The sequence below is a fragment of the Perca fluviatilis genome, chromosome 5 (assembly GCF_010015445.1).
Source record: "Perca fluviatilis chromosome 5, GENO_Pfluv_1.0, whole genome shotgun sequence".
In the NCBI taxonomy this organism is placed as follows: domain Eukaryota; kingdom Metazoa; phylum Chordata; class Actinopteri; order Perciformes; family Percidae; genus Perca; species Perca fluviatilis.
In genome coordinates, this window is record NC_053116.1 from 6,158,854 (window position 1) to 6,176,208 (window position 17,355).

General features: G+C 40.0%; 1 protein-coding gene across 2 annotated transcripts in view; it reads left to right on the top strand.

Moving 5' to 3' along the window:
• oprl1 (opiate receptor-like 1) overlaps positions 1-17,355 on the top strand; it is a 170,994-nt gene that overhangs the window by 95,004 nt on the left and 58,635 nt on the right. For both annotated transcript variants that reach the window (XM_039800990.1, XM_039800991.1), the window contains 2 exons: positions 12,444-12,531; positions 13,411-13,593. In XM_039800990.1, coding sequence (XP_039656924.1) covers positions 12,444-12,531; positions 13,411-13,593 — 271 coding nt within the window. The remainder of the gene's footprint in view (positions 1-12,443; positions 12,532-13,410; positions 13,594-17,355) is intronic.

The window sequence follows — 17,355 nt, forward strand, 5'->3', positions numbered from 1 at the left end:
AGGATATTAAACCTGTTTCAAGCCCTTTGAACCTGTAATTATTTGTCCTCTGTCACTAACAGACAAGTTCGCACACTCTAATTTGAAGCACTAAAATTGATGACATTTTTTTTTTGTATCATTATAATTTTTAGGGGGGCTGAGATGAAATTTAGGGGGGCTTGAGCGCATGCTCGCCAATGCTCTGGTTTATTGGTATTTCTTTAAACCAATCACAATCATCATGGGCGGCGCTAAGCGCCTGACACAATGACTGTGCCTCTGCATAATAGCCTCAGGAAGGAACTTGTTTTGGTGGAACATATAGAATAGAACACGTGAATTAGGGATGGGTGATATGGACAAAAAATAATATCTCGATATTTTTGCAGATTTTGACGATAACAATAATTAGACGATATCCTTTAAAATTCTGTTTTTAAAAGTTTGAGTTACTTAATCACTGATTATAATAATGGGCACAATGTTGAATGAAAATAATTCTCATTTATTTTCTTTGAAATGTAAGTATTCAAGTAAAATATTTAAAGACAAAATACGAATACTATACTAATACTAATTGAACTAGTGTAGGAACATTGAACTCTGAGTAAACATTCAGTTGTACACCTCTGTTGTAATGTAAATTATGCAGCATACAAGCAAGATGAAATCATAATAATAAACAAAGGGCTCTGTTCTGTAACATATTGCACACAACCATGTCCTTATTGGAAGCAGTCCTGGAGATGAGATAGGGTAGTGTCAGGCCACGTTTTGATAGTCCTTCTACTTGGCTGTAAAGTCCTTCTGACCGGGACTTATGCTGGGATCAGAAATAGTTGGATGTGAGCTGACTGGCCCAGGTGAGGTAGAGGCGCAGTTCTGTATGCTATGTTAGAGTATACATGGTCTAGTGTGTTCTTCCCTCTAGTAGCACAAGCTGCATGCTGGAAAATACTGGGGAGTACAGACTTTAAGGACGCCTTGTTAAAGTCCCCTGCTATAATATGTATCCCCTCCATATGATTGCGCTGGAGTTAGTTCACTATGGTTAGCAGTGAGCCAAACTTGTGCTAACGTTAGCATCGAGGGCTATGTAGACGGCAGTGTGCTGTTTTCGTAGTAAATAAAATGGCCTGTATATTACCGACAGGGCTCCAGGTCAGGTGAGCCGTGCTGGACAACGATCCTGCGGTTGGTACTCCATTCATTCTGCACAAAAATGCAGTCCTCCGCCTCTGGTCTTGCCGGAGTTATGTTCTCATTCTGCCGGTAGCTAGCTCGTAGTGCTAGATGCGGACAACAACCCACGCAGCGTCCGGTCTGGCTGTGTCCTCCGGGATGTTATGAGCCGCCTGGAAGGCTCTCGTAACGGCTGTGTTGTATCGTAGTCCTATACTGATTAGTTGAGTGTGGCTGTACTTGTATAAATATACACAGACAGGAGAGCTAGTAGCCGCTGCACAATAGCGCGCTGCCATCTTTGTTGACATGAGTGAATGTGTAGCGTTCCAATCGGTTCCAATGCGTGTTTTGAAGTGTTTTTTTCTAAGTAATTTAAATACTCGATAATGTCAATTTGCACATCGTTAACACAACAATGACGATATTATCGTAAACAATATATATTGCCCACACCTAACGTGAATAGAATAATATAAAATATGTGTATGTTCAAAAGTTGTTTTAGTCGTGCAACAGAAAACTCAGATTGGACAGATAGTCTAGCTAGCTGTCTGGATTTACCCTGCAGAGATCTGAGGAGTAGTTAACCATAGTCCTCACATATCCACCGGAGGTTAGAACGCCAACACAGAGACAGAGGAAGGGGACGGACATGAAAAGAGGGGGACATCCGGCTGAATTTCCGGTGGCAACGGAGCAATCCCAAAGTGTATATATAATATATAGTATAACATTGATGAATTTTGCCGCCCAGCTTGTAATCTGTGTTCTAGTAGATGTGCGATGTTTAAATCCCTCCTGAGGGGGGGAGTAACAGGGAACCCGAGGCTTTGATGCAAAAAAAAAAGAGCTGCAGAAATACAAAGTCAAAGAATTGAATTATGCGGTATAATCCATTTTACATGACATGAAAGATTAATACAGCCATGTGAGCAGAAAGCTGGCTGTGCAGTGCTATTGCTTGAGAAACAGAAAGAAAGGATACCGTGCAGTTTTTTAGGTTTTATATTGATATTATTGTTGCTGTTTGACAGAAGGGATTCAGTTTTCTGAAATGTTAAGTTTAAATATGCAAATTAGGCATTATCTTGTTAAATATGTGCTTATTTGCATACATTTCCAGAACAGAAATGTGAACATTGGATAAAGCCAGGTTCAAAATTATTGTTTCATTTTGTTAGAGTCAAATATTTTTACACAGGGAATTTTGGATATTGCTTTTAAAAAAAATCTATTTACGCTATTTTTTTAGGTATACAATGTTACATAAATCAGGCTATATGAATAATATATTACCATATGCCTGTGTAAAAACCTTCGGAATATGAATGAATGAAAATGGAAAAGTGTAGTGTATGTAAGTGCTGCAGGAGATTTCTGACTCAGAGTCTGAGAAAAAGTAATTTAGAGAAAACGGCCTTTAAAGATATGGATTATAAAATTCCATATGATTTGAAGACATTGCAGGTGAATATGGTAAATATTTTAACTAACAGATAGCATCATAAAACTTGCCCTGTTGAATACTTACATTAAGACAAGTTTTCTGAAATATGTATGTTTGAATATGCAAATGAGGAATTCTTTTAAGTTTACTTTTGGTGAATTAAGGAGAAATCAATTTTCACCATGTTTTTAGGTATACAATATTACATAAATCAGGCTATAAAGCATTTATTAACAAATGTCTCTGTTAAAACCTATGGAACATAGACAGAGATGCCAGTGGAACGTTTGGTGTCTAAGGTAAGTTCTACTGAAGTGGAGATTTCTGGCTCAGAGTCCGAGAACAACTCATTGTTTCCCTGGTTGTTTGGCTGAGTGATGTTATCTGCCAGGTGGCACCAGAGAAGAACACACACTGTGCCTGGAAATGGGATTCCTGGTCTCCTTTGTTATAGGCTAAACAATGAAATATTTCATTAAAATGCAGTAACTGAGCCAAATATATGAGTGTGAAGAGTGCACATGCAGCAGCTTTTTCTTTGAAAGGATGAGGCGAAATGAAGTCTGCAATAATGCTCATATGGAGCTTCTTCTTTTACTCTTAATAGGAATAAACACCCGGAAAGGGAAATTATGACAAAGTGGAAAAGTATAATGAATATTAAGGCTGCACGATATGACTAAAATATGCGATATGCGATAACGTTGAATATCAGACACAGATATTAAAGTGTACTCAGTTCTGCTGCTTTCAGTATTCAGCTAGAATACAACAAACTGCTTGTTTAATTTAAAACAAATGAAGGGAAATCGTTCCTAACAATATTTTAATAATCAAATTGAACATTGACTTGAATATAAAAGGCAGCACTGAAAAAAAAAGTGACAGTAACATTTTAAAATGCTGTTTTTCACTGATATTTTCTTTCAACAAACACAAAAAAATCCCTTGAGTGCCACTCGCGATGTCATCCGAGTGTCATTCGATAGGCAGCAGCCTTTTGCGATGTGTGTATTGTGCAAGTTAATATCGCGATGACGATGAAAAAAAAAATAAAAGGCTATATTGTGCTGCCCTGATGAATATCTGGAAACTGGAATTACATCAACTGGATTGCGAGTCAGGACAGTACTGTTATGTGTGTTGCAGGCTGACCAGTCACTAAAACTGCCCAATAATCTAAAGCTGCTCTCAGTCCATGTTACCTTTGTTCACTGTCTGTGGCTTTTCATGCAGCGGTGGAAGAAGTATTCAGATCCTTTACTTAAGTAAAAGTACTAATACCGCACTGTCAAAATATTCTGTTACAGGTAAAAATCCTGCATTGAAAATGTTTTTTAAGTAAAAGTATGTAAGTATCGTCAGGAAAATTTACTTAAAGTATTAAAAGTCAAGAAAAATCTTCACATTTTAGAAACTGGAAACATTCCAAACAGTTCTGTCAATCAACTATCTGTTTAATCTTCGACTTAACTTGTAGGCTGTCATATTGTTGGGTAGTTTAATTTAAACTAAAACATCAAATTTAATGAACTACATGTGTTTTGTGTGCAAAACACTTAATTTGTAAAATAACTAAAGCTGTCAGATGCATTTACACGAGTAAAAAGTACAATATGTCTCTCGGAAACGTAGCGGAGTAGAAGTAGAAAGTGGTATGAAAAGAAAAGACTCAAGTAAAGTACAAGTACCTCAACATTTGTACTTAAGTACAGTACTGGAGTAAATGTACTTAGTTACATTCCACCACTGCTTTAATGTAATGGAGTAGTACAGGCTTGATTTTGGTTGCCCAACCTTTACCATCCTTTATTTGCTGATATTAGCTTGCAGATTGGATTTTTTTTCAGAGGATAATAGTCGCCTTGGTGTTAATGAGAAATCAAAAGAGAATTAGAGAGCGAGCTAAGGAATTAGCTGGCAGGAGAGAGAAAACGGAGCGAGAGAAGCATGAAGCAGTAAACCCTCTTTAATGGACGGCTAAATATTTCATGCTTATTTTGGGAGATTGCGGGAATCCTCGAATGCAGACAGACAGTGAATGCTAACAGGACTGAGTGTAACAGATGAGTGTGTTCCAGCTGCTGTTCGGGAATGGAAGTGGTCTTCTCTCCAAGAGAGACGAGATGCTCACTGGTATCTCTATTTCTACAGTATAAGGCTCTTAATGGAAAACTAGCATCTTACTTTACAGAACTTCTCTGTTACTCAGAGGGAGATTATCAGACTCACTCTTCTGACTGGCTTTTACTTCATGTTCCCCAGAGCTCGGTCTAAACTTGGAAAAAACGGCTGTTGTGGCTGGCCGGACTCCCGACAAATACTTTGATGAAGAAAACTCTTGAAGCCGTTAGATGGGAGAACTGAGACACGTCTCTGTAGAGAAGGAGCTGATATCTTACTCAAAACGCTTCTGTCTTATACCAAAGCATTACCTTTACCATAGTCTATATCCACGACTATCCACTTCTGGGATTGCTCCCTTGCCAATGGACATGAGCCTTTTTTCCTCAGAGGGTTAACACAAAAGAGTTTTTGTGTCTGTTTGTCCTGCATTTAGGCAGACAGAATCTGCGACCAGACGGCAACAACATAAAGTAGGACTGACTGGGCCTTCTTCAGGGTCTTTGTCTCATATAGCGATTTGAAGTCAGTCAGAGATGTGTGGGGAATTTTGCCACACACTTTAGTTATGTATTGCAGCCTGTTTTTGTTTTTAAGAGTGAGGGACCCAAACCAGCTCACAAAGGCAAAAGAAAGAATAGTTTCAATAAAACAACAATAAAACATCCTCATAAAGGTCTTATCGACATTAAAATTGCGAAGTTTACGATAAAAAAACGTGCTGGTGTGATTTTTTTTTTTTTTTTTACAGACAGCGTCAACTTGCTCGAAGGTGATTTTGTCATCTATTATAATACCGAGGTATTTGTATTGCTTCACTACTTCGATAGCTTGATCGTTAATAAGGGTGGGAGAGATTTTCTTTGTGTTGTAGTTTTAAACTCCGGTGGATTTCTGAGGACTATGGTTTACTACTCCTCTGATCTCTGCAGGGTAAATCCAGACAGCTAGCTAGACTATCTGTCCAATCTGAGTTTTCTGTTCCACGACTAAAACAACCTTTGAACGTACACACGTTCCACCAAAACAAGTTCCTGCCGGAGGCTATTTTGCAGAGTCACTGTTGCGCTGCCCAAGACAATTGGGATTGGTTTAAAGAAATGCCAATAAACCAGAGTATGTTTTTCTCCCATCCCGGAATGCTGTGTGGACTAGCCAGACCTTCCTCTGCAGCGCTGTGGAGGAAGGTCTGACAATGCGAGACTACCATTACCTTTTAGCATTGCTGCCCCAGACTCCTGGAACAAATTCCAGCATTTTCTTTAAAATCAACTCCCTTGTGCTTCTTGGACAATTTTGAAACTCGGATTTTCAACCTGCAAACTGCTTTACGTAGTTGTATTTTCTTTTGCATCCCTGTTACCCTCATTTATTTATCAAATCATTTTCCAATTCAGAATTAGTCTTATTGTCTCTCTATGTTTCTTAGGATTGTACTTTCTGTGTTGGTGTTCTGTTTTTGTATTTGTAATTTGTCTCGATGACATTGAAAAGTAGGGGTCGACCCTCTATGATCTCTCAAGGATAAATAAAGGTTGAATTAATTAATGAAAGTGATATACACAGGGGGGGGGGGGGCAGTTTGAATCCAAAGAGCAAAGCATCGATCTCTTGTCAGATTGACTGTTGAATGCCCCGTTTAGGGATGAAATGGATTGCGCTGAAGTGATTAGTACTTGATTTATGAATTGATCAACACCTTTGGATTGACAACTATTGACACGGCTCTATTCTCTGGACTCGTGACTTGACTTGGACTTGCGGACTGATGACTTGTACTTGGACTAGGACTCGAGGATATATAAAATCGGACTGAAGCAGCCCTTGCACCAGTCCTGCTGCTTTCTTTCTGTTGTGTTTATTTCTTTTGAGGACGTAGGTCTGGTAGTCTAGTTTTTCGCAGTTTTGTTTCTATGTTAGTTTAGACAAAAGTTTGATAGTGGGGGCAGACCTCCAGGCTCCCATAGTTTTGGTTACATTTTCGGTAGTTAATTCATGTGAATACAACCAATTTACTTTAAAGCTATAGTGCATAGTTTTTGTCTCCCCCATTACATGAGGAATTCTAAGTAATGACCACAAAACTGTTGGCGCATCCACACGATACAAGCCTTCCTATATCGCTAATAGAACAACGGTAACTCAACTCCTCGCGTGCTGTCGCTGCCATAAAGTTGCGCTCTTCAAAGCCAAAAAGAAAAAGACGTAAATTACACTTCCTAAATGTCTCTGTAACAGGCCAGTACGAGAATATCTATTCACTCAAATTAATCTACACAATGTTTGATACCGACTGCATGCTCAGGGATCACTTCTCTGTCCTTTTCCTCTCTTGTCTTGCCCTGCCGTGTTTGAAATGAGTTTAGAAAAGTCTTGGGTTCACAAAAGTAGCGTAATATGTGACTAAAAGAGTAAATACATTTCGCTGTTTGAGTAGTAGTGTTGTCAAACATTGCGTCTTTTTTCCTCAGAGGGTTAAATAGAGATGTTCTGATGCCGATACCAGTATCAGAAAAGCCTGCGATACCGCCTAAAATGCTGGTATCAGTATCAGCAAGTACTGGAGTTAATGCATCGATCCGATACCTCGTAATTTAGCCCCGAAGACAATCTAGTTCATTTATTTATTTATTTCATAATAACAGAAAATTCTGTGGCGTTCATTGTTTATGTTTGTTCATGTTTAACCTGACAACAAAGATAGCCATACTATCACATCCATACAGGGATAGTAGTATATAGGCAACGTTACGCAAGTTCAGGTGTCAGAATCAATATCGGGAAGCATAAAATGATATCGGACCATCTCTATATTTAAAAAAACACTATATAGGGAATAGTTAGTCAGTGAAGGAGGGAACATTTTGGAACACAGCTCTAGAAAGACTGTGGAGAGAAAGAGACAATATGTTCTGGGGGAGATAAAAGGACAGATATACATATACATATATAGATGTACAGGCTTTGGCTGGGTAGACCGGGTCCCTGGTGCAAAGAGAGAGGGGGGAAAGCTGAACAGCCATGAAATATTCTCTCTGAAGACTGCTAGTCTTCAGTATGCAGATAGAGGGAGGGGAGGAATGTGAGGGTGAGAAAGAGCTGGGGGAGGACAGGAAGGCAGAGAGAGAAGAGGAGGATTGGGAGGGAGGAGATCGCTACAGAAAAGCATTCATACCACAAGCCGTGGAACTCTTCCCCGCTGAGTGTGAGACACTCTCATCTATCAATCTATCTATCTATCTATCTATCGATCTATCTATCTATCTATCTATCTATCTATCTATATACAGTACAGTAGATAGATAGATGGATATATATATATATTCATCTATCTATCTATCTATAGCTATGCATCTATCTATCTATCTATCTATCTATATACAGTACAGTAGATAGATAGATGGATATATATATATTCATCTATCTATCTATCTATCTATCTGTAGCTATGCATCTATCTATCTAGCTATCTCTCTCTCTATAAATCTGTCTAGCTATCTATCTGTGTATCTCTCTCTCTCTCTCTCTCTATATATATATATATATATATACAGTAGATATATCTATATATATATATATACAGTACAGTAGATAGATCTATATATATTTATATATATATATATACACAGTACAGTAGATAGATGAATATATATATATATTCATCTATCTACTGTATCTATTTATGCATATATCTATCTATCTATGCATCTATCTATGTGTCTATGTAGATGAGGAGCGAGGGAAGGAGGACTAGGGATTGAATGGAGAGAGGATTTTGAGGTTGGGGGAAGGTAGATAGAGAGAGAGAGAGAGAGAGAGAGAGAGAGAGAGAGAGAGAGAGGAGAGAGAGAGAGAGAGAAGGTGGAAAGAAGCTGAAGAAAAAGTGAGGAAGGGATGGAGAGGAATGGGAAGATGCTGAGAAGGGAGGTGAGAAGTGGGAAAAGAGGGATGGGATGAGAGCGACAGGGCAAAGGGAGAAACAGAGAGAGGAAGAGCCAAGAAAGAGAGGACGAGACAGAGGCCTGTAATAAAATAGCCCACCTAATTAACCCTTGTGTTGTCTTCCTGTCGACCAACAAGCAACTTTTGGTTTTATCTGGGTCAAAATTTTAAATTAAAACTTTTTAGTCAACGTTTTGGTCGTCTTTTTCCAAAGTCACAAAAAAACACACAAACATGCACACAAACACACACACACGACCAGGCACTTAAACTACTTAGTGAAGCGTTACCTCACTTCCTGAAGATTACGCACGTGACTCTGAATGGGACGGGTGTAAAGTAAATCACCCTTTACTTTTATTTTCAAATACAACATGAACCCCTCTCTGGCTGGTGAAAGTCCTGTTTATTTGACCCATCCACCACTCTAATCTTTATGAGGAAATTTATACTTCCTCACATTACTTCCTGCATTGCTCCCGTCAGAACTACTACGGCCACTAGAGGGCGCCGCTACTAGAAAAGTAAACCGGTCGTAATAGCTGCTTTGACAAACTTCAGGGAGCGTTTTTCAGCGGACAGTCACATTCCACATCTTTGATTTGCAGCTCATCTTGATTATTCTTCGTCTGTTTGTTCATGTCATTCAGTGTTAGATTTCGTTTAGGCATCATAGAAGTATTGACAATATCTTACGTCAAGTATCGTAGAAGTACTGAAGACATCTTACATGCAGCACGGACAAAGGCAGGAAGGATGAGAGAAATGAGAAAGGGCTGAGGGCATGGAGACAGATAACACGTGAAGAGGAGGGAAGGTACAGAGAACTCCGAGTTAGAGGAAGTTAATGAGAGGGATGAAAGGATAAAAGACTGAAAGACACAGATGTTGAGATGCAAGGGAATAGATGAGTGAAAGACCTAAAAAAAAAAAAAAAAAAAAGAGAGCAGCGGTGTGGAGTACAGTGAACATTGAAAATGGGGATTTCAAGAGGATACAAGGAGGAAAAGAAAGAAAGAAAGAAAGAAAGAAGGGGATGTTTTAAGGAAAGAAAAAAAGGGAAAGTGCAAAAGAGCCCGAGGCCAAACTGAAAGAAGGGAGGAGGGGAGGGGGAGAGGGGGGGCAGGCAGAAACATTTGACTGCAATGCGTTTTTGTAAAGTTTTATCCAGGGCAGCTGAAACTGGGGGGGCTGTTACACCACCAGACACACAGACAAACATAAAACCAGTGACTCATTTATTCTCTCTATTTTTATTTGATTTTAAATTTAGGATTTACGTAACATTTTCAATGGATATTTAGAGGCTGAATCCACCTCAGACAGTTTTTACCAATAGGCCAATAATATAAGTAAGAATCTTTCTGTGTTGGGTGTCTGTGTGACCCCAAAATATCAAAGTATTAAAGAAAAAAAACCTGAAAACTACATAATTTTAGCAAGACAAGTCAGCAAGATGAAATAAAAACAAGGGGAGCCCTCAGGGCGAAGCAGGCGGTGGACCACAGGGCTCCTAACTGAGAACTGAACCTGACAGAAACCAACCGGCAGAAACAAGACAACCAAACACAGCAGCGACGCAAACCACAGGGTCACGTCAGGTTTCCCCAGTCTCGCTTTGCCCAGACCTTCCTCCACGGCACTACGGAGGAGGGTCTGGCTAGTCCACACAGCATTCTGGGATGGGAGAAAAACACGCTCTGGTTTATTGGCATTTCTTTAAACCAATCACAATCGTCTTGGAGCGGAGCCATGCGCCGGACGGAGCCACGGTGCCTCTGCAACATAGACTCGGGAAGGAACTTGTTTTGGTGGAACGTGTGTTAACGTTCAAAAGTCGTTTTAGTCGTGCAACAGAAAACTCCGATTGGACAGATAGTCTAGCTAGCTGTCTGGATTTAGCATGCAGAGATCTGAGGAGCAGTTAACCATAGTCCTCACAAATCCACCGGAGGTTAGAACGCCAACACAAAGAAAGAGGAAGGGGAGGGACAACCCGGTGGAATATCAGGCGGCACCGGAGCAATCCTGGAAGTGGAAGGTCATGTATATAGACTAGGTTTACCTGACCGAGACCAGACCCTCGGGGCGGGGGAAGGACACGTCCAACCAAACTGGAACGGGGCTTACTTGCATATATCATTTTGTAATTTTGTCACACATCTTACAGCAGAATTGACACTCATTTCATCTTCTGGAGACAGCGACTTGTGATGGTCTCACATGCTGTTTTTCACTTTCAACTAGACTTAGTTTTTACAATTCAGACCTGGAATTAAAAGGCCTAATGTCACCACTTCCAGCCACATGAGCACGGCAGGCTGCACGTTAAAATAGATAGATAAACACCACTGGTCGTCTTATATGTTAACAAACGTCTGCCACTGCAGGGTGCTTTGGATAAAAGCGTCCACCAAATGTCATTCTAACTAGGAATTTTAGCAGCAGCACCTCACAAAGACACCCTGGGCATTGTAATGGTACGAAGCAACTGCAGTGCTACAGAGTGTCTCCGTTTGTCATGCAGACTGCACACTGCACACTGCACCTGGCTGCAGATGCTTGATTGAACTTTGCGAGGTCTGGCAAAGTATCAGGTTTTGGGAGATCTTGCAAAGTTTTTCACAGATATGTGCTATGAGACTAGGTTTATTATTATTTTAGTTATTATTATTATTACAAGGTTTTTAACTTAGTACTTCCGGGTTTTTCAATGTACTTTCGGTTCAGTTCGGTAACATGGGGGAACACAGCCACGGATGTATTATGTTGACCCAAGTCCCTGAATTGCATCCACGTGCTGTGTGTGTGTGTGTGTCTGTGTGTGTGTGTGATTCCCTGCGTGGCTGATGAGCAGTTCTTTAAACACACTACTGTACAGTCTGAATGGTTTAACTCACCTGCAAACACTTTTTTTTTAGGAATTGCTAATACACCAGATATTGTTAACATCTCTCAGAATGGCAAAATAGTTCAACTCTTTCAGGTGTCATGTGCATTTGACTTGTTTAGGGAGGACTCTTAGTGTTCTAAGACTCTAAAATATCAGTCATTGCTATCTTCCATTGAGAACCTTGGGTACAAATGCAAGCTCAGTGTTTGGTAGTCTAGGTCATGTACGTAGGCTGGCGATCCGTGGACTTTGCATTGGGGGGCTATCTAAAACAGGGACCAAACAGTTGGCAAAGTACTGTTCAATCTCAGCAACTATAGGAAGCATGTTTATTTGGAAAAGGCGATGTTTCCTGTACCCTTAGAATTGTAAAATTCATAACAATGTGCTAATCTGTTGTAATCTGTTGGATCATTCAGGAAATTTGATTCCTAATGAAATTTGACTTGCAGAGGCTAAGCCCAAGCTTTAAGCCCCTGAGGTGCTGTTCCACGGGTAGAGTAATTGACGCACTTTTTACCTTTTTTATCAATGAAAGTCTGAGTCGTATTTGCTGTTAAAATCTTTGGTTCCCTTTATTTCTATGAGCTCTTAGTTGGGTTTCCAGAAAAATCACTGCTTGTATGTATGCCTGTGTGGTGTTACTGTGTTGGTGTGCGTGTGGTCAAAAACTGTATGTGCTTCCGGGTTGCACCCGAGGAACCAAAGATTGGTTCTTATTTATACCAAGGGCACAAATTGGCTCTTACATGACTTGTAATGTGGAATCAAATAAAGCATATAAAATGTGTGCTCTAGAGCAAAAACAGCATGTCTCAAGCTTTCTCATTTGACTGAACCTCTGTGTTTCTGTGCTCCCTCTCTCCCCAGATACACTAAGATGAAGACGGCCACCAACATCTACATCTTCAACCTGGCTCTGGCTGACTCTCTGTTCCTGGCTACTCTACCTTTCCAGGTAGGACTTACTGCTAACACACATGTCAAACTCAAGGCCCACGGGACGAACCCGGCCCCTCGTGAATTTTGATCCGACCCGCATATCAATTTAGCTTCACAATACATTTTGGCTTTCCTAGTTTATGTTGCTTTTTCCAATGTTTTTGTTGCTTTTTTTTGAGAATGTTGCTGCTATTTTTGATGTTTTTGGCATGTTCTTTGACATTTTTGGCACTTTTGTTTGCCATTTCTTGGCTAGTTGTGTGCCAAACACCCCAAAAAATAAATAAAAATAAAAGCACGTCAATAAACCATACATGTCTGGGCCCTGGATGTGATTCTTTTTTTGAATGAAATCAAGTTTGACACCCCTGACTTACTGCTACATGCGTGCATCAGATTACTAGGATTTCAAAGTATCTCCAGTTACTTTTTACTCTATTACTGTTTCTTGAAGTGGTCTTTAGTACAAAAATTACATGAATGTTTACTTATAATATAATAAAAAGGAGTTGTTGACTTCATAGGCTGTGTATTTGTGTTATTACATTATCTGGGTCACATGACAGGGATTTATAACCAAAAGATGTTTCCTGAGATTCATTAAAAACTTTAATTTGTTTAAAAAGTAATACATAAATAAATAAATATTTTAGAATTTGACTGAAAGAGACAATTATATTGTTAATCACAATTATTTCTGGCACTACTGAATTGTACAGCAACATTTGGAATTGTTACAGCTGGAGGTTTCAGGCTTCACTGCACCGATTTGTTCTCCACTGCAGCGAATGATCAACTGTCCAGAAGTCATATTTCAGAGGAGATGGAGTTCTCTGTTCTGCCTCCAGCTGTATATTCTGTGATCATTCTTTGATTTCTCCCGGGTGTTTTCCAGGGCACCGACGTGTTCCTGGGCTTCTGGCCGTTCGGTAACGCTCTGTGCAAGGCGGTGGTGTCTATCGACTACTACAACATGTTCACCAGCACCTTCACCCTGACGGTGATGAGCATGGACAGGTACGTGGCCGTCTGCCACCCTGTCAAAGCGCTGGACATGAGGACTCCTCACAAGGCCAAGGTAAAAAGTGACACATTATAAAGTGACACATGAATCTTTTTCAAAAAAAAACAAACCTTCACACCTCCGTTATGGTCCCTGGAAAGAGCGCTGACATCAGATCAGACGTCGATTGTCACTTCGGCTCACTCGTCAACTCAAAACATACTGTGAACTGACTTTGTGTGTGCTGTTGTCATCACGGGCGTTTCCAGGATATTTTTTTAAGTGGGGACCAAACATCTGTCAAGGGGAGGGGGATTTTAAATTTTTTTTTCAACAGAATACAGCATAGAAAATTTGATTAGAAATATAGGAAATATTGGATGGTATAGAAAAACACAATGTTAATTCTGCTAAATAGAACATCACATTCATTATTAGTTTCACTTGTTTTCATTGTAAACAAATTGTAGCCTATACTATTACAATACATTTTCTATAGGCTACATTGCACGCGTAACATCTGTAGAGCGGAGCGGACGTTCCAACACTACGCTTCCACTAAAGTCAGTGAAACTGACTACACCGCTCTACAAGCGTAAAAATAGGACAGTCTTCTATTTATATTTTTTTACGCGAGGTGTGTGCGGCCCTTTTACACAGAAATGGATCGTAAAGTGTCTATATTTCTTTTAAATTAAACAACCGATATACACGAAATGACTTAATGACTGTCAGTGAGCGTATTGGCAGTTTTATTTTGTGAGTTTCTGTTTTTATTTCTTTATTTATTGTTTCCCTCACCTGCGTCCTCTGATAACAGCTGACAGTAGATTGAGGTATCACAGCGCTGTGTCGGCTCCAAAAAGCTTTTGGGCGGTGGTGGCCTAAAGGTTAAAGAAGCGAGCTTGTGACCGGGAGGTCGTCGGTTCAATCCCCAGACTGACAGGATAACATCTGGGTGAGGAAAGTGAAAGAGCAGCACTTGTCCCTCCCTCATTGCCACCACTGAGGTGCCCTTGAGCAATGCCCTTAACCCAATACCGCTCCAGTGGAGCTGCTCAGTAAACCTGTTTGAGTCGTGACTCACTCGGATCAGTTGAGTCCTACTACAATTCAATCTAAAACGATAACAGCGCCACACACAAACCTCTTGCAACATTAGCTACTACTAGTCCTAGCCATCTTAGCTGCCAAAAACTTTGTAACTTACAATTTCGTAGGCAACAAGTCCACAAGTCAACTCAAGCGACTGAGTGAGCAGAGAGACAGTCCGGAATCATATTTCAGGGTGGGGCCACCCCCTGCCCCCATTCTAACCCCGCCCCTGGTTGTGATGTTGGGAAACAAAAGATAAAGGATAAACTTATTGTCATTATCGCTAACAGCTATGGGATATTACAGATACAGATGGCTTTATTTATCCTCAAAGGGCAATTAACAGACCCTCCAGAAAAACGCGATTATGCGATTGCATAATTCAATGCAGGGGTGGCAGTAGCTCAGTCCGTAGGGAGTTGTGTTGGGAACCGGAGGGTCGCCTGTTCAAGTCCCAGTACGGACCAAAGTACAGAGTGTGGACTGGTAGCTGGAGAGATGCCAGTTCACCTCCTGGGCACTGCCAGGTGCTTGTGAGCAAGGCAACGTACCCCCCCAACCACTCAGGGCGCTAGTCCAGCACTGGCAGCCCACTCACTCTGACATCTCTCCATTTGTGCATGAATAGGTCCTGAGCATGTGTGTGTGTATTTCAGGCCTGCGTGTAGTAATTGTAATTTCCCCACTGGGGATCAATAAACAGTATTAATTAATTAATTAATTAAACTAAATTATTAATCAGCCAATATCCGCATATGTATGCAGGGGCCGCATTTTTTTCAAATACACCGTACTTTCGCAGCACAAATTGCCGATTTCCGCGCAAAATATGCAGGGCTTGCATGATTTCATAATCCCCGCATTTTTGTTGCAATAAAGTCACATAATATATCTTAGCAGAAAGTTGAACAATGTTGCGTTTACTTCACACAACAGCAGCCATTTTCCCCTGTTGCCATGGGAACGTTATGAAGTGACCTAATTACGTGATGTGAACATCATCGAAAAGCAGGGTGTTGGGGGGGAATCACTTTTTTTCATCAAACCGCAGTTTTTGCAAGTTCCCGCAATTTCCTCACATAAAATTGCATAAATATCCCGCATATTCCATCGCATTTTTTAAGAAAACATGCCGCATAATCAAGGATTTTTGCCCACGACAATCACAAAAAAAACTCTGCATTTTTCTGGAAGGACTGAATTAAATTTCTACAGTCAACCGAACCATATATACACATTCATACTGCAAGAGGGAACGCAATAAAAAGGCATATGGGAAAGTGCGAGAAAGTCACGATCCATTCACAGCAGCTATATACACTATTTGAGATAATAGAATACCTAAACATCTGTACATCATTATGGAAAAAAAACATGATAGTTGCCAAGGAAAAGAACCATCCTGTCGAGCCTATAAATCCTGTTTTGTATCTAACTGTTCTCCACGTCTTCATCATTCTAAAACCAGAACACAACAAATGTTGAGGATGACTCATTTTCATTCCTGCCACCTAAAGAGAGGCAGATACTGTATATATTTTTTAAGATACAGAACGTAAGTAGGGTAGGAATTTGGTGTAAACAGCACTACTAATCTTGAAACCTATTTTTAGTAGAGGTCAAAGAATGAATGGCGGTATTTCCCCTGTAATAGAACTTTTGTTCCGTTGATTTGCAGGTCCACTCAGAGACTGAGGAAAAATTATTGAAATTATTTTTAAAAGATTTGGGGCTTTGGAGAAAACATTTGGGGCTGGAGGCCCAGAAGCCACCCCCCATGCTCCGCCCCCTGCTCTGATCTAAAGTGTACTTGCAGTCTTTACCTTTCAGACTTCATCAGAAAGCAGACTCTAACTAAAGCATGAGGTTACATAACCAAATAACTCAGATTTTCTAGTGTAATTTTACATGATTGTGGTTAAAAAAAAAAAGTGTCATGGTCTATTTATATATCTATATACGGGGCTTTCTGTGGACACCAGTTGTATAAGATGCTAGAGAAATGGGAGCTATTTCAGCAATTTCTTCAACAGACTTAGACGAGTAGACGTTCTGTCAGAATCCGAATCAGAAAGGAGTTTATTGCCACAGTAGCTACCCTACGTGGAATTTGCCTTGGTGATATGTGCATACATACACAAACAAACATATTAAACATTAATAAGAAATAAACAATAAATCAGAAACATGAAACACTGTGATGACAACTTAAAGGGTAACTACCGTTTTTGTTCAGCCTCTATTTTCCTATGTTTTTGTCACTGATAAGAACAACAATCTTTGACGTTGGTCCAGTATTAAGCGAGATCGCTGCAGTCGGCAGCGGTGAAACAAGCTACAATGTAAGTTAATAGGGCAATTGTCCAGCTTGCATTTACCTTCACAAAAGTGCTTGTTTTGCCACAGACAGGCTCAGTTCAATATTCTAAGTGTCTGACAACGTTATGGAAAGGATTTCTAACTCTGTTAAAGAGTAAGATCCTTTTTTTAAACAAAAACATCCGTGAAATTGAGTTTGCTAAACCCACCAGACTCCATGTAAATAAACAGTCGTTTTAGCGTCGTAGAATACACTTCATTCAAAGTCGACAGAAACAAAATGAAACTATGAAAAGCAGTTTTGGATCGTCTTTCCACTTTTCCCACCATCACAACTCTAGTTTTGGTTTAAATAAACATAGAGTTTACCGGTTTACATGTAAAAATATGTTGGCTCTATGCACGCTAAAAGTATTGTTTATT